The sequence below is a fragment of the Haliotis rubra genome, unplaced genomic scaffold (genome assembly GCF_003918875.1).
Source record: "Haliotis rubra isolate DU_JTF1 unplaced genomic scaffold, ASM391887v1 Scf29, whole genome shotgun sequence".
NCBI classification, from domain to species: Eukaryota; Metazoa; Mollusca; class Gastropoda; order Lepetellida; family Haliotidae; genus Haliotis; species Haliotis rubra.
In genome coordinates, this window is record NW_025766957.1 from 3,468,003 (window position 1) to 3,487,142 (window position 19,140).

Here is a 19,140-nt window from a genome sequence, read left to right on the forward strand (position 1 = left end):
AGAAAAGTCGAGGAATTCCATCACCGATCATGAAACCTGAACAAAAGGAGAGAAGGTTGAACTGGTGCTTACAGCATAGAAATTTTAACTGGGACAATGTGATTTTCTCAGATGAAAGTTCTCTGTGGCTGTTTCCTAATACACTGAAATTCTGGACCAAACAAACTGAAAAACCTTTGTATCAGCGCCCAAAGTACAGTCCGAAATTTAACATGTGGGGTGTCATATCTGTGTTAGGGGCAACGCCCCTCTGTGTATTTGAAGGGAATATGAACAGTGAGCGGTACACAGATATTCTCGAGGGACATTTACTTCCATCTGCTCACATGTTCTATGGAAATTTGTTGATTTTCAAGCAGGACAACGACCCAAAACATCGTTCAAAGCATTCACAGGCCTGGTTTCGGACCCAAAATATGACATTATTAGATTGGCCAAGCTATAGCCCTGACCTAAATCCAATAGAAAATGTTTGGGGACTTATGAAGGAAAGGGTCAATAAGAAAAATCTGACAAATATTGCTGAAATGACATGAAATGGTCCGATATTGGGACAGCATGGACCACGACTTTCTAACATACAGTAGTATGCCCCCTGCATTGCTGCCCATGGTGACTTGACAAAATACTAACTGTTCACCTGTCTTTGAATCTGTAGTTATGTTCTGCTAATATTCACATTTAATACGTGAGTAATGAGTGAAAAAAAATAAAAAATTACAATCTTTAAATTCTCAATAATTTCTGGTTGTACTGTATATTTGAAAACAGACATTTATTTGAAACATCAGCCAATAAACTCCTATAGACGTTGTCTGCGTCAGATCTGCACCAACACTCACTAAAACCTGGTAACAGTCACAGTGTTGTGAACATCATGTATAATAAAGACATTTAAAAAAATGACTTGTTAAATGATCAAACAAACCACCTGCAAACTCATCTAGCCTCTATGTGCAGCATATCAACACCACCAATACCAAGTACAGCTTTGTAAATAGGCTCAATGTAATAAGCACCATATAAAACAGAGTCACTTAAAATAAAGACTATAAAATAATACAGTCTATCCCCAAAGTAACACAAGCATGTCAAATAATAAAACCAACCTGTAAACTAATAACAAAAGTGTAAAATAATAGAACAAACCTTTCAAAATCAGAAGTAGCTACACATGAAAATACCCAGTAGCCAAGCATTGCATTCATGCCATAATCATTACATAGAAAAAAAATTCCCCCAAAAAATCCCCCAATATAAATCTGTAAAACGATAAAACAAACCTGCCAACAAACTCACTCATGTTAAAGGCTGTGTCTCCAGGTTGATCCCAAAGAACAATAGGCAGTATCTCTGGTCTGTGTGTCAGTCAGAGTGTATATCCCTCCTACTGGCATTCAATCTTGCTCTAACATTCTTAATCCCAGCTAAAACATGTGTCGCTCTGCCTCAGCCAGATCAGGCCCAGTAGGTAGGGCAATAAAACAGCTGACCTTCTCCTACTTTGTAACAACAAATCTTCCACCTTCAACCACTTCCTGACCAGGGCTACCATGTGTATTATATTAAGTGAGCTGGCTTCATTATATGTCCAGGTTTGTTATAATAGCGTAATGAGATTCCTACAACTCTCATACAATTTCCTGGTGAACGGTTACCATGTCTAATGTAATAAGCTCTCCCTTTATCATTGCCAGGAGACTTCAAAACAGATGAAGCTTTTGCTACCTGGCCTAAATTATGAGCCTCAATGTTATAAAGCACTAATATATGAAACTATTGCTTAAATGATTTCAATAAATTTGAATTTTTTTTTGATGATAACTTAATTTAAAAATGTGCTAAAAATCAATTTAATTTTCTATTTTTTTTAATAATAAATTTGAAAAAAATAAAATAATTGGTTCTGGAAACTGATTTTGTCATCAATTTTGTCACATGCAATTAAAGTGAACTTTTAAAATATTTAATTATAAATTAATTTCAAAACATGATTCAAATCAATTTATTTTTTTTATCCTGGTTTAAATGAAAATGATTTTGTGAAGATAAATATTTGGTTCTGTGGCATGGTATTGACATCATATATTATGTATTGCGCAGTTTTAGGACATCATCAATATCCCATAGTAAGTGTTTCATACCATATCTAATTTTTGTAGTTGCTTTCTTTAAATTATGCATTCTTATGAAATGTATCAATACTTAAACCAATCATATATTTCTCAACAGTGTAGTACAATGTATGTGACTATGTCATGCTAATAAGACAAGTCCCAGAGCATAATTTACAATAAAAATATTTAAGTGTAAGGAATGCCAACAATTTCAGAAATATTCCAGCATAGGCAAAAATGCATCAGAACAGACATATACCACTCAAAAGAAGTCAAGGAACAACCACAATGTGTGTTGCAAAATCTTCCTGCCATGACAGATGAAATATAGTCATATGAAAATAATGGGTGTTCTTTAACTTCCTTTAAGTAGACATGCTTGTCGTAAGAGGCGATTTACGGGATCGGGTGGTCAGACTCGCTGACTTGGTTGACACATGTCATCGGTTCCCAGTTGCGTAGATCGATGCTCATGATGGATTGTCTGGTCCAGACTCGATTATTTACAGACCGCCGCTATATAGCTGGAATATTGCTGAGTGCGGCATAAAACTAAACTCACTCACTCACTCACTCACTCACTTGTTCAATGTAAGTAAAATTATCTTAAAGGAGATATCAACCCACTGTTTTAGTATGTCTCAAATTTCACCCGATCCTTTAAGTCACCTCTTACGACAAGGATGGGTTACTGAAAACCAATTTAGTACCAGTCCACTGAGTGAGTTTACTTTTTACGCCGCTTTTAGCAATATTCCAACAATATTGTGGTGGGGGATACCAGAAATGGGCTTCACACATGTGGGAAATCGAACCAGAGTCATCAGCCTGAGGAGTGAATGCTCTAACCACTAGGCTACAATACTGCCCCAAGTCCAGTAAAATACCATACTCCAGTTTAACACAAAAAACACACTCAGAAACATCATACTGACCCCTAGCTGGCCATCTTTTACATCAATTGGTATAGGGCAATCTGGTTATCAAACCGTCTGCTCTCCATAGCAGACACTCCATCAACTACACCAAGACAAAATGACATTCACAGAATTCAATGCTGCATCAAAAGTCTTCTAGGTGTCACTTTTATTCAAGATGTCAAATTAAAACAACTTCAAAATTGCCCTGTGGTAAACTTAAAAACCATGACATTTCTATCACATCTGTGTATAATATTGTAGAAGGTTGGTTGTGTAATTTTCTCAGTTCATATGAAAATGTGACATAATAGTGAGTGAGTGAGTGATTGAGTGAGTGAGTTGGGTTTTATGTCGCTTATAGCAATATTCCAGCAATATCACGGCGGGGGACACCAGAAATGGGCTCACACATTATATCCATGTGGGGAATCGAACCCGAGTGACCGCTTTAACCACTTGGCTACCTCATCCATCCCTGACATAAGTATAGTCTTATGAAAAATATTCAGGAGTTCTTTATCTTCTTAGGAGTAGTATGCGTCAGCAGAATATCATTAACACTATTGAGGCCAGCTGATATGTAAAATTGACCCATGAAGATCCGGGTTAGAACTGGTGTTACGCAACCTATGCTTGTCTGAAGTTTTGACAAACATGATCAGGTGGTCAGGCTCGATGACTTGGCACTCATGTAATTGTATCCCAATTGCTTAGATTAATGTCAATGACTGGATTGCCTGGTCCAGACTCAATTATTTACAGAACACCATCATATTGCTGAACATTTTCTGCGTGAGGCATTAAACAACAAATATATAAAATCAGCCCAATTATTTTACATGACTCATATCTTCTACTACCATTGTTAGCCTTTTTCTAAACATGCTACGACTCATCTTTAGGTGTGGAGAATATTACATGACTTTCTATCTGAATGAGACATGTGAGAATCAGTTTTGTGTGGCATGTAAAGATAAAATATGCGATCAAAAGGAGAGTAGTATACTTCAATTAGGCATCCATTCCTCAACTTTTATAGCAGAGAACAAAATAAATGAATTATTAGGTGTGTTTTCAACATCTGCAAGAAACGAGACAGTTTGAAAACCAACTTATGAGTCTGTTAAAACTTATAAAGAGAACCCCCAAAACATTTCCAAATATTATTTCTTTTTAACCTTTTGGATCGGTATTGCACAATATAATGTCCAAAATGAGAATAACATCAGACATTTGTAGTGTAAGGAGCAAAGTTTTTGTCTGTAAGCAAAGCATTTGCCCAGGAATTAAACCAAACGAAATGATTTCTTAAGTTGGTTCACAGATATTTTCCCTGAAATTTCAATGCCCTTTCCAATATATACATACACTTAGACATCGTTAATGGTAAGTTTTATGCTTAATTAGGATGATGTGTATGCTTCTTTATTGAAACATCAACCAACTTTATACTTAATTAGTATGTTTTTTAACAATATAACATGAGCTATATTTGGGATTACACTTTCTCAATAAAGTACTGTTGTCAGGTTGAGCCCCATCCAGGATTCAAACCCACACCGTCAGAGTGAGGCAGCTAATTGCCAGCTCACAAAGTCAGCTATCTAACCCACTCAGCTACTGTGGCTTTCACAAACATGGAAGTGTGACATGGACTGATAGTCTAAACCATGGACTTTGTGTATCCCTCTGACAAGTGTAAATTGGCAAAGAGCTTCCACGGTGGAAAGCTAGGCTTGAATACACAATACCATTCAGAAACTGATTTAACGCTTTAACCGCTAGGTTACCCCACCGCCAAGTTTACATTGTAATTACTCAATACAAATTCATTTTGAATTGTGAATTTCTGATGTTACAATCCTGGAAATCAAAATTAACAAATGAACTTTTGATACATTCCCTTTCACTCACATTTTGCATCAACACAAACTAGGAAGATTATGATAATGCTCATGGTTAAAACTTCCTTGTTTGGGAAAAGAACATTATTTCGGCCATTTGAAGGTTGCAACTCAGTTTCCTGGAACATTTCATTAAATTATCCAACCTTGCTTTCCTTTGGACTGCTGATTAATTTTATCCATGGTACTTTAAAAAATATTAAGCAGAAGCTAAGCCTTTATCCATTAAAGAAAATACAATAGTTAGTCTGTTCATCATCAAAGTAGTAGAAGAAATTCAAAATGAGTTGTGTGAATCTGCAACATTGACGGTCAACATGTTACAATTATTGATGGTTTACTTCTTATAAAACATGACTGCTCTGAATGAAATAAATATATTTTAAAAATAATAATGAAAACAATAGTAATAATAACAATGATAATAAATAACATAATACATAGTAATAACTGCAGGGAGTAGTAACAGCAGCAGCAGCAGCAGCAGCAGAAGCAGTAGTAGTAGTAGTAGTAGTAGTGTTTAAATGTTTCTTGCATTTCCTATTTGTGTCCCATAATTTGTGAAGAAGCAGCATATTTACATTTTTTCTTGCATGGTTGCATTTTCAGCAGTAATAATAACAATGATAATGATTAAAATAATACATAGTAATAATTGTAGGGAGTAATAGCAGTAGCAGCAGCTGCAGTAGTAGTAGTAGTAGTAGTAGTAGTAGTAGTAGTAGTAGTAGTAGTAGTAGTAGTAGTAGTAGTAGTAGTAGTAGTAGTAGTAGTAGTAGTAGTAGCAGCAGCAGCAGTAGTGTATGAATATGTTTCTTGTATTTCCTATTCGTGACCTGTAATTTGTGAAGAAGCAGCATATTTACATTTTTACTTGCATCTTTGTTTTTTCACAAATAGAATCTGTAATACAAGTAAAGAGGATTGGTCTGTCCTGATTATCATCAATGTGATCCTGACAAGACAAGAAGGGTTTTATTCTGATAAATAACACACGCTGGCATTAAAATGATCCCCTTTGTATTCTCGCAGAACTTTTCAACATTTTTCCGAATTGTGACGAAACACAGAACACAATTGAAACACACTGAGCATGTAATTGAAATTAATCAGATGAAATTCAATAAAAAAACAAACTACTTCAAGAACAGCTACGGTATCACACAGCCCGGTTTTGCAAGGCAATTGCAGAAATATCTTAATGAGCGTGGAAAGAGCCCATTGCAATGATAACAGTGCAGTCGAGTCCAACAGCTCTCCATCAGGCGACAATTATGGTGTAAACTAACACTACGACACAGCTACAACAACAGATGAAGGTGATAAACTCATGTACATGTTTGTACTACACTGTTGATGAAGTCACACCGCTTGTATACTTACACTAATGTGAAAGCTAACAACATCCATCGAGTGTAGCCATTATGCTGGGTAGAATGGAGCCACTTCCTCGTCCAGCTGAAGGTCACGCCGCACTTACTTATATTGACATATATAGAAATAACTTTGTGCCTATTAAACAATAAATGTGTCTACTTGGCTTTAATAGAAACTGTCGAGTAGTATTTCCAGATACGAGTACTGATGAAGTTTTTAATTTGGAGTCTGACTATATTTGGACATATTCTTACATTTTGTCATGTGCTTGTAAATTACACGTATGAGTGAGTGAGTATGGTTTTAAACTGCTTTTAGCAAAGTTCCAGCATTTTCATTGTAGAGGACACCGGAAATGGGCTTTACATATTGTACCCGTGTGGAGAATTGAACCCAAGGCCTTTGGCGTCACGAGCAAATGCTTTAACCACTAGGCTACACCAACGACCCCACCGATACCTATGATGGTCATGTATGTAAACATATGTTATATATACAAACAGGGGAAGAAATGACAATGTCATGTGTTAAGATATCTTCATCACTGATTAAATATAGACATTTCTTTGCGGAATGAATAAAATAATTTGTGGGGTCCACAAAAGCTCTGTCCACTGAAGAATAATTATTTTACAGTGAGAACCTGAAAGAGGGAAAACAACCAACCAAAATTCCATCTTAAATCCTTTTGAATTTCATATTCACGTTTGTTAAAAACAGCAACCAAAAGAATCCACAGATCCCAACACCCTCTGCACTCCCCTTAAACAACAAACACCTCTAAAAGTCCAATTCTAAACTGGATAAAAACTACTATGTCTTTTTCCTCAGAAAAACATGTCTACCCCTATACATTTTTCATACATTTTAGTTAACATTTTAAATGCGTTTTAAAATGACAAAAGAAAATAGCCAGTACAGATTCTCCTTAATGCATATATGTCAACATACCCAGTAAGAAATGCCTGACAACAATATCTTTGGGAATGGAGAAAATTCACAGTATGGACAGTTATCAAGACTAACATCTAGTCTCTGAAATGAACATATTTTACAGACAAAAAAATGGTTTCTGTATTACGTGAGTGAGTGAGTGAGTGAGTGAGTGAGTGAGTGAGTGAGTGAGTGAGTGAGTGAGTGAGTGAGTGAGTGAGTGAGTGAGTGAGTTTAGTTGTTACGTAGCTTTTAGCAATATTCCAGCAACATCATGGCGGTAGACACCAGAAATGGACTTCACACATTGTACCCATGTGGGGAATCGAACCCAGGTCTTCAGTGTGACAACTGAACGCTTTAACCACTTGACTACGCAGAGTTCTAATGAACACTAAAGTACTTTACCAGTATGTTTATGGTTGAGTGTAGTTTGAGAAGCAGATGGATAGGATTTTTTCCTAAATATCTGATTATATAAAAAAAATACAATTAAATATATGCCACCATGAAGATGTGGGTAGAGCCCAGAAATCCATGTTTCTTATGAGAGACAGGTAATGGGATGTGCTGATGTGGTTGATGCATGTAATTCTATCTGAATCGCATAGATCTATGCTCATGGTGTTAATCACTGGAGGGTCTCATTGAGGCTCAGTTATTTTCAGATCATCGCAAAATAGCTGGAATATTGCTGAATGAAGCTTTCAACAAAAAACAAACAAATTAAAAATATATGCTCTGGGGTTAGGAGGAGAAACGAGTAAAATTATTAAACCATTTTTTACGATGTCCATCATTACCGTTGTAAATAAACACAGAACAAGTGACTCAAACCCCTCTGTAGATTTCTGGCTCATGACTAAAATATCGGAGACATTACTTTTTTGGCACATTTTGCAAATATTTTACTTTCACCTCTTAACAGTTTCCGACAAAATTGAAAAGAGATGCACAGCTACGTTAAAAGGACTACATTTCTGAAAGATCTCTTCAATTTCTTTTAAGTTAAGCAGATTCTTCTACTTATCTACGCCTAAGAAAACCTTCCACCTAATGGTCTCAACGTTCTGCTCGGAAGAGCAGCGGAATTACACAACCCAAAATAACCTACACAGTAATAAAACTGCATATCCTACTTAATGCTTTTTGACATCACAATCTTGGCAATAATGTGAGCTAATTTACAAACTTTTTCCATTGTCTTGTAAGCGTCCCAGAGGGTTCATTACATGTTGTTTCTCTGCTCGGACCGCTCCTGAAGTACCAGGGTTGGTGATTACCCAAAAAACATTAACATAACTAAATGGATAAACAACTGCATCGAGTACCTTGTCCACCGCTCCGTTCCTCACCATCAACGATGATGGATAAGCATGTTTAATTTACGTCTCTACTTTGGGCGGTCGACAGAGAAAAAAGCAGTGAAGAGACAAACTAGGAAAATCAGACCAGAGATTCCATACATCACCAACAGTGAGTGGTGTTGAGGGCTGGTTGAACCAATGTATTTTCCAGCTATAACAGCAATGATGAACATGACAACTATGATTAAAAAACATGACCATGACAATGCTGCAACCTATGCTTGTTGTTCGAAGTGACAACGGATGGATGGCCAAATTTGGTGACTTAGTTGATGGCATGTCACTGTGATGATAGATCATTATTGTATTCATAGTCGCAGGACTTCTTGGCCCAGACTTGATAACTCTCTAACCACTGTCAAACAGCTGAATATGGAAACATTTTCATACTGCTTATACCATTATTATACTTATTTACAGATTAAAATAACTAAACACAGTAAGAGGGTTTGCATGGTCCTGGCACAGACAGGCAGGATAATTCATCAGCTCAAGTACCCTTGCTCTCTTCATATGCATCCCTGACAGAAAACGGGACTTCACCAAGGGAGTGTAGTCTGTCATACATACCCTGAAACAAACACATCCAAGAAAGCCCATGCAAGTCTAGAGTATGTGGCAAGTCCAGATTTCCATAGTTTCAGAACATGAAGAAAGTCTCAGGGCTCCTTTTCATTTTATTTTATTATTATGAACTGTTTTATCTGTAAAATATGTCCGTTTCAGAGACTGGTTGTTAGTCTACAAGTCAAGTCAAACTCACTAAGAACCTTTAGGAGAAATTGTAGACTCCAGAACTGTGCAGCCTTCCACATTACCCAGATAGTCAGAACGGCAGTGTTACTGGCTGCAAACCTGAGTTCTCTCCCAATGTCAGTCAAGGGACATGGAGGTACGAAACCTGAGGCACCAAGAACACCTGGGGTGTGACATTTCATAAACAAAGTCTGCATATTTGTCATGTTTTTCCTGAATCTTGTCTATCACATTTCAGTGTGCGAAATAGCCACTGGCTCGCTAGCCTGTGGCTAGTAAAAATCCAGTTGGGCCAGTAAATGTCCACGGTCACTGGACAAACTGGCTAGTGAATTTTCATGGGGTCATTTTGTAAATATATCACTCTCTCCAACTTGTTAAGTTATAATACACTTTTAAATCATGCAAGATTATGGCCAGATAAAAAATGTTCATCACATTAGCAGCTTAATGATGAAACCGGTATAATGCCGACAATATCTTATTCTCATCTATTTTTGCAGTCTGTTGCTTAGTTTCCACATTCAAATTTCGGGCTAGTGAATTATTTTGTGAACTAGTAACTTTCAGGCATATCTAGTCCGACTGGCTAGCAAAATTTGGAAACTATTTCGGGCACTGCATTTGCATCAAAAGGGACAGAAATTCAATGTCATAAATATTTTCATAAGTTTTATCAAAAAGGACAAGGTAAGGTTTGTTGGCTTTGTTGTACATCTGAGGCTGGAGGGCAGGACATGCTTACCCTTTCACCAACACCTGGTGTCATCACAGATTTTCAGTGATCAATTTATGTCATTTTTACAACTATTTTTCTCTTTACACCAACAATTTCTTATCCTAATGGGTCTATTTTTAGGTAAACAATGAGATTTTATTGATCAGTTTGTAATCCTAAACAAATTGCATATTTTACATCAAAGCAAAACATTTGTCACTAAATAATCATCAGATAAAGTCGTAACTGTCTGGATCGTTCAGGTCTTCACCAACTCTGTTTGAAGCATTTCAATAACATTTAGAAGTGATAAACATTAACGAGAAATTCATGGATGTCAACTTCTGTAATATGAGGAATGCAACGTTTCAGAGTATATTATTACTTATTAATCAGGTGGGAGTGGTTGGGTAGCCTAGTGGTCAAGGTGTCAGCTTGTCACACTGAAGACCTGGGTTCGATTCCCCACATGAGTACAATGTGTAAAGCCCATTTCGGGTGTCCCTCACGGTGATATTGCTGTTATATTGCCAAAAGCAGCATAAAACTAAACTCATTCACTATGATAAAAGGGGGTATCAAAACCAGGTAGAACAAGAGATGACAAGTACAATATACACAGATTCACTCACTCACTCTTCATCAGGTGAATGAAAGCAAGGAGACAGGTGTATTATTCGAACCTAGATACCTCCAAAAATCTTTAACTTTCAACATTTGGTGCATGCCTTGAACCCTTGACATTCATGCTTAATTCCAAACAGTCACTAAAGTAATCTGAGCCACCCACCTGTACAGTCCTCCATGGTTTCACTGAAAGACATCATAGATTCCACCAAATCTTGTCCCTCTCCCCAAATGTATTGTATGTACACACTTGCTAAATATCCCACCGCATCTAACCACTGCTACACTGAGCTGCCTTTTCAAAGCCATTCATTAAATATTCAACACCATGCCTCACTCATTCCTAAACAGCTTGCAACAATCTGATTTATTCTACTCATGACCAAAACCAACAGTTTATTGAAAACTACATATTTGAAACAATTCATATTATGGAATTTCATATAATTCATCAAATTATTTGACGGATTAAAGCACTGTTTATCTTCTCTGTTAAGCTGCCTGAGAACAACTTATTGTGATGGTGGTTGGTTTAGTGAACTAGTCTAAATGCTGGAGACAGAACCCAGTCTGAATCATTAACATTCATAGGGATGAAACCGCACCAACATGCCCCACATACTAATGGATGCACAGTAATCAGATCATGCCCCAATCATAGCTATTTACCATAAAGTTTTCATGCCTGATATAAAGATGTTTAAGCATATCTTTGTTGGTATCCATTTATAATGTGAACACAACCATTTAGCTGAACATAGACAGTAGTTTAAATAATTTACACTGGTATTTTGTGTTAGAAGATGACCTTCTATTTGGGAAAAATTGATTTTGATATTAATATAGTCCAAAGAGGAGATTCTGTCCATATTCTTTATTGATAATTAGAACTAAATGGTATTACTAGTTTATTTGTGCACTGCACAATGCATTTCAAACAATACGTATACAAAACATATTTCAAAATACAACACAATATATTTTTTTCTGTCAATATATTGGGTAAAAATATAGAAATAGCAAGTTTGCCATCTATATTTGTAACATTAACTCTACACGGAAATTCATTCACAAATGACGTTTCCCTTTCTAATTGATTGACAGAAGAGTGGAAACAGAGAAGTGAATTTCCTCTCATGCGGTTATCAGGACCTGTGAAGGTCCGGGTTAGAATATTGATCTTCAGTGACCCATGCTTGTCGTCAGAGGCGACTAACGGGATCGGGTGGTCAGGCTTGCTGACTTGGTTGATACATGTCATCGATTCCCAAATGTGCAGATCGATGCTCATGCTGTTGACCACTGGACTGCCTGGTCCAGACTTGATTATTTACAGATCGCCGCCATATAGCTGGAATATTGCTGAGTGCGGCGTAAAACTAAACTCACTCACTCACTCGCTGTTATCAGGGGTGGGTGGGGGTTGAACCTGGTTTCAAACAGACCAATGATTACAATCAGGGTGAACCTGGTTTCAAACAGACCAAGGATCACGATCAGGGTGAACCTGGTTTCAAATAGACCAAGGATCACGATCATGGTGAACTTGGTTTCAAACAGACCAAGGATCACGATCAGGGTGAACATGGTTCCAAATAGACCAAGGATCACAATCGGGATGCACCTGGTTTCAAATAGACCAAGGATCACAATCAAAGTGAACCTGGTTTCAAACAGACCAAGGATCACAATCAGGGTGTACCTGGTTTCAAACAGGCCAAGGATCACAATCAGGGTGTACCTGGTTTCAAACAGACCAAGGATCACAATCAGGGTGTACCTGGTTTCAAACAGGCCAAGTATCACAATCAGGGTGTACCTTGTTTCAAATAGACCAAGGATTACGATCAGGGTGAACTTGGTTTCAAACAGACCAAGGATCACGATCAGGGTGAACATGGTTCCAAATAGACCAAGGATCACAATCGGGATGCACCTGGTTTCAAATAGACCAAGGATCACAATCAGGGTGTACCTGGTTTCAAACAGGCCAAGGATCACAATCAGGGTGTACCTGATTTCAAACAGACCAAGGATCACAATCAGGGTGAACCTGTTTTCATATGGGCTAAAGTTCAAATCGGGAAGAACTTAGTTTGAAATCCATATAGAAATCAGGATACATCTAGTTTTCTACAGACCAAGGATTATACTCAGGGTAGACCTGGTTTCAAGCAAGAATCAAAATTAGGATGAATAAGCAAACGCTTTAAACACTAGGCTACCCCATCGCTCCCTCAGGATCAGTGGATTGAGGAAAACACCCATCTATGCAAACCCACGTGTCTCCAGTAACCCAAGTGTCTCCAGTAACCCAGGTGTCTCCATTAACCCCTGTGTTGAAAGTAACCCAGGTGTCTCCAATAACCCAAGTGTCTCCCATAACCGAGGTGTCTTCAGTAACCCAAGTGTCTCCAGTAACTGAAGTGGGTCCAGTAACCAAAGCGTCTCCAGTAACCCAAGCGTCTCCAGTAACCCAAGTGTCTCCAGGAACCCAAGTGTCTCCAATAACCCAAGTGTCTCCGGTAACCCAAGTGTCTCCAGGAACCCAAGTGTCTCCAATAACCCAAGTGTCTCCAATAACCCAAGTGTCTCTGGTAACCCAAGTGTCTCCAGTAACCCAAGTGTCTCCAGGAACCCAAGTGTCTCCAGTAACCCAAATGTCTACAGTAACCCATGTGTCTCCAGTAACCCAAGTGTCTCCAGTAACCCAAGTATCTCCAGTAACCCAAGTGTCCCCAGTAACCCAAGTGTCTCCAGTAACCCAATTGTCTCCAGTAACCCAAGTGTCTGCAGTAACCCAAGTGTCTGCAGTAATCAAACATCTCTAGTAGCCCTAGTGTTCAAAATAATGGAGGTGTCTCTAGTAACCCAAGTGTCTTCAATAACCCAAGTGTCTCCAATAACCCAAGTGTTTCCAGTAACCGAAGCTTCTCCAGTAACCGAAGCGTCTCCAGTAACCCTAGTGTTGAAAGTAATCCAAGTGTCTCCAGTAATTGTGGTGTCTCCAGTAACCAAACGTCTCTAGTAGCCCTAGTGTTGAAAATAATCGAGGTGTCTCCAGTAACCGGAGCGTCTCCAGTAACCCTAGTGTTGAAAGTAATTGAGGTGTCTCCAGTAACCGAAGCGTCTCCAGTAACCCTAGTGTTGAAAGTAATCCAAGCTTCTCCAGTAATTGAGGTGTCTCCAGTAACCAAAGTGTCCCCAGTAACCAAACATCTCTAGTAGCCCTAGTGTTGAAAATAATCTGAAGCCTCCAGCCTCCAGCAACTGATGTGTCTCCAGTAACTGAAGTATGTAAAGTAACCCAGGTGTCTGCAGTAACCCAAGTGTCTCCAGTAACCCAGATGTCTCCAGTAACCCAGATGTCTCCAGTAACCCAGGTGTCTCCAGTAACTCAGATGTCTCCAGTAACCCAGGTGTCTCCAGTAACCCAGGTGTCTCCAGTAACCCAGATGTCTCCAGTAACCCAAGTGTCTCCAGTAACCCAGATGTCTCCAGTAACCCAAGTATCTCCAGTAACCCAAGTGTCCCCAGTAACCCAGGTGTCTCCAGTAACTCCAGATGTCTCCAGTAACCCAGATGTCTCCAGTAACCCAGGTGTCTCCAGTAACCCAGGTGTCTCCAGTAACCCAGATGTCTCCAGTAACCCAAGTATCTCCAGTAACCCAAGTGTCTCCAGTAACCCAAGTATCTCCAGTAACCCAAGTGTCCCCAGTAACCCAGGTGTCTCCAGTAACCCAAGTATCTCCAGTAACCCAAGTGTCCCCAGTAACCCAGGTGTCTCCAGTAACCCAAGTATCTCCAGTAACCCAAGTGTCCCCAGTAACCCAGGTGTCTCCAGTAACCCAAGTGTCCCCAGTAACCCAAGTATCTCCAGTAACCCAAGTATCTCCAGTAACCCAAGTGTCCCCAGTAACCCAGGTGTCTCCAGTAACCCAAGTATCTCCAGTAACCCAAGTATCTCCAGTAACCCAAGTGTCCCCAGTAACCCAGGTGTCTCCAGTAACCCAGATGTCTCCAGTAACCCAGGTGTCTCCAGTAACCCAGATGTCTCCAGTAACCCAGATGTCTCCAGTAACCCAGATGTCTCCAGTAACCCAGGTGTCTCCAGTAACCCAGATGTCTCCAGTAACCCAGGTGTCTCCAGTAACCCAGATGTCTCCAGTAACCCAGGTGTCTGCAGTAACCCAAGTGTCTGCAGTAACCCAAGTGTCTCCAGTAACCCAGATGTCTCCAGTAACCCAGGTGTCTCCAGTAACCCAGGCGTCTGCAGTAACCCAGGTGTCTGCAGTAACCCAAGTGTCTCCAGTAACCCAGATGTCTCCAGTAACCCAGGTGTCTCCAGTTACTCTTGTGTTGAAAGTAACCTAGTAACCCGAGTGTTGCTAGTAACCCCAGTAAACCTAGAAACAGGTACATTACCAAATTGATCTTTGTGACATTCTATGCAAAATATAAATGAAAAAGAAAAAACAAAAATAGGAAACTGGAGGACATGGTCATAAATTATATGCCAATAGCTAAACATTCAGCATCTATAAATGTGATTGAAAAAAAATTTGACCATCAGTATTTTGGATGAAGGTACAAGGTAGGCGTTCATGGTTTACTGGAAATGTGAAATTTTAAAGTTGTGGAAAGCTTTGAAATATTGGCAGACAAGTTTCATGTATCTTTTATTACACTTGAACATGCTTGACAATCAAATACACAACTATGGCTACTGTGAGTGAAAACTGGTGAATTTTCTAATTTCAAATGAAACCTATGACCATACATATATTAGCTGTTGGTTGATGAGCTATTGCCAGTATAGTTTCACCAAGTGAATTATATCGAAATGGAACATTTATTATTATGAAAGAAAATCATAAATATTGTATACTTACATACCAGATAATACAAAAATTAACACTTTGCGACAATTTTAAATTTACAGAATACTGTGGCATCAGAACTATGTTTTAACCCTGGCTTTTCTTTGCAACTAGCCTAATGTGTTTAACTTTGGCTCTGAGACAGCTGACAAACATGTTACCAGCTCAACATGAAATGAGTCTCAAGAAACAAAAAGCATGTGTATACTTAAAATAAATAAGTTAATACATAAATACTCTTTGATATATTGTTTTACACCCTTCTTAATTTTCCCCCATTATCTTCAGATTTTGTTGTAATACACTGAAATAATATTGTGGTTAAGCCACTTTCCCCTTCTTCTCCACTAAATCATAGAGAATGTGTAAACGCCTCAATGTGCTTCTCTTATTATGAGGATAGCCAGTAATTGTTTTTAGTCAGCTGTCATGGCGGTGGGGTAGCCTAGTGGTTAAAGCGTTTGCTCACCATGCCAAAGCCCCAGTTCGATTCTCCATGTGGGTACAATGTGTGAAGCCCATTTCTGGTGTCCCCTGCCCTGATATTGCTGGAATATTGCTAAAAGAGCGAAAAACCCAACTCACTCATACACAAGGAAGAAATGATTAAATGCAAAATGAATTAAAAAGATAAGCTAACTAAGCAAAAACATTACTTGTTTTGTAGTTCTGATAACAATGGTTGTATTACATTACAAAGTCATTTTCATGTGACCTAACTACCGTTATGTTGCATTTACATAATCAACACTTATAAGAGTGACGAATAACACCTTGCAAAAACTACCTGTTCCCATGGCAACAAAAGTCACATAAGCATTATAAATAAAATAAGCATATACGAACCTTCTCCACCGGAAACTTGAAGAAGACTAACAGCACATTGAAGGCTGCGCTCACAAAAGCAAACAAAATCTGCTGTCTATAATAATCACAAACATCTTCTTTGAATTCCGTGGAGAGTTGTGCGTAATGCTAACAACACCAGTTCCTTAACACTTCCGCCAATTATATCTTCCCCCCACGCCATATTCTAGCCCGTTACCGATGTCTCGTCACACACCTAGCTAGCTTCAGTTTCACAAATATTGAAATAACAATAAAAACTTGGCAATCACCTAATAATGTGAGCCTCTCTGATTTATGAATGATGACCGGAACCTAATGAAGCAATTTCGTCTACAAATAAAATAATTTCCTCACAGTCTGCCACGGCTTCCTTCTTAAGCAAACATTTAGTTTACCCACTGTCTCTTGTTCAGATATGACCATGATCTATTTCCCTGATCCCTGCACAGAAATGACATGCAAAACCAACACAAATTTGACTGCTGTATCCTTATTGAATGTGTCAGCCTCATCCACTCTTAAATAAGCATCAAATAAGACGATACTATCTCTGTCTGCTTCCCAGATCAAAACCTACCCTTGACGCCACTATCCTGCAAAGTCCATGGCGGCAAACACATTTTAATTTGATTCTATCTGCCCTTGGAAGTCAAAAATAAACTTGATGATGCATGATGTCTCCCTTAGATACATTATATTTTCAATATTTCATTGATTGGTATCAGGAAGTTTGGAGTTTGTATTTCACTTTGGAGGGACTAGCTGTGACAGTTATGTGGCTGGGAGATAATGCGTGTATCCCTGACATCATCACTGGGGTGAATATCAACTACGCATGCACTCATGTGCAGGTTCCCACTTTTAGAAAAACATCAGACTTTGTGATATATGTCAATTTTCTTACTTCCAGAACATGTACAAATATTTATGAGTTTATCATGTGATTTAAAGAACATGACACTGTGGGGGCACCTACAATGTCAAGAAGTCTCCTTAAATGAATATAAATTACATTGTTATTTGATTTTAAACATTTGACAGAAAACCCTTGCCAGTCATGAAAGTCTAGCTTTCATATTTATTACTTTGATTATTCCCAGGGGGTGGAGGGAGGGTAAATAGTTTAGATTAGGCCAGACCACTTTAACTTTTTGATCTTCGGTTGACTCTTAAGTAAATAGAACAAAACACATTCTTAATGTCCTTGTTTTCATTTTCAGTCTTCAAATTAACTTTAATTTGACAGTGACAACAAAGCTGCTCTCTAAAAATGTTCCTTATATATATTATTTAAAACAATTTGTAAAGCAAAATATCAAATTATGCTATTTAAAATATTATATTTTAGATCCATGTTCTAAAAAAGCATTGATACCTAAATGAACACATAAATTCATTAATGATGAAAAAGCCTCAAAATGCAACATTAATTTGACAGATATCTTGACAACAAAATTTATTACAAAAATATACTTTGTAGATAAAGCTGATCTCTGATACACCAAAATACTTCACATATTATCAAAGCGATTCAGTCTAAAATTTATTTGTTATAAAATAACAACTTACCATAACTTTTCCAAATCAGGGTATAAATAACATAAATTTCTTAAAAACTAACATAACAAGCCAAGAAATGTGTGCAAGGCTCACTAATACACTCAGCAGCGATTCCCAACTTCAGCTGAACAACAATTAATGAAAACAAATACAAGATCAGCATCAAACTTTGTAATGCACCTTTCCTATGAACAAAGATGCCATTACCCAAATCTGAAAACAATACAGTAAATGTTTGTAGACTTACTGGGTGAACAAACGAGATGTGTGACTTTTTGAGTTCAAATTTTTAAATTGGGTTAATTCCATTCAGAGTATCAAATATCATATTGAAATTCACCTTGCCTTTAGACAATGAAGGTGGTCCCCAAATTTGAACACAATCCAACTAACAATTATTAAACTATTGTTTGAACAAAAATGTCTTCAGATGGACGGATGGATGGACAGATGGACAAAATTCCTTGGTATTACTTATATATATACCTCCGACCTAAAAAACAACACACCAAACTCTGGAAGGTGACAACACACAATAACATGGCAGATGATTGAGGCTTGTTTATTTCCTGACATTCATATTGCCAGAAACAAAATACCAGCAGAAAAATATTACCGTCATTAATTCCAAACAATTTTCTATTGTTCCAAATTACTCAAAGCTAGGAAAAATCAACAGACATTTGATGATATTTTCATGATTGCTTGCTAAAAGTCTTAACCTTTTTAATTATTTATTTAAAAATAGTTGGTTTACAAAATGATGGGCCTAATATTAAATGAATATATTTTTAACTTGCAGATTAGTACTCCTGCTAATGAATGAAAAACAAAAAGGCAGCTCACACCATCATGGAAATACAACTTCAAAATGATACAAGAAGACAACACAATCTTGTTAGAACAAGAATTTCATATGCATTACTCGCAATTTCAGGCCAATTTTGCAATCGGTAGAGCAGGACAGGCTTACCTTTTTCACAAACACCTGAAGTCATCACCGATTTTCATTGATTCATTCATATAATTTTGACCGCTGTTTTTCCCTTTACACCAGATGGAAGATTTTTTCTGTGGATAGTTAAGACTAGGAATTCTTTGCATTGATGTTCTATAGCTATGCTAAACATCT

General features: G+C 37.8%; 1 protein-coding gene across 5 annotated transcripts in view; it reads right to left on the reverse strand.

Moving 5' to 3' along the window:
- LOC124281852 (LIM domain only protein 3-like) overlaps window positions 1–19,140 on the reverse strand; it is a 192,560-nt gene that overhangs the window by 127,519 nt on the left and 45,901 nt on the right. Inside the window, exon 1 of one of the 5 annotated variants that reach the window (XM_046717862.1) lies at window positions 6,325–6,340. The exons of 3 other annotated variants lie outside the window; for them this stretch is intronic. Coding sequence is in view for 1 of the 2 variants with exons in the window: in XM_046717860.1 (XP_046573816.1) it covers window positions 1,300–1,303 (4 nt within the window). In the remaining variant the exon portion in view is untranslated. Of the gene's footprint in view, window positions 1–1,299; window positions 1,508–6,324; window positions 6,341–19,140 lie in introns of those variants that run through there. One more of the 5 variants, XM_046717860.1, reaches the window with a different exon arrangement.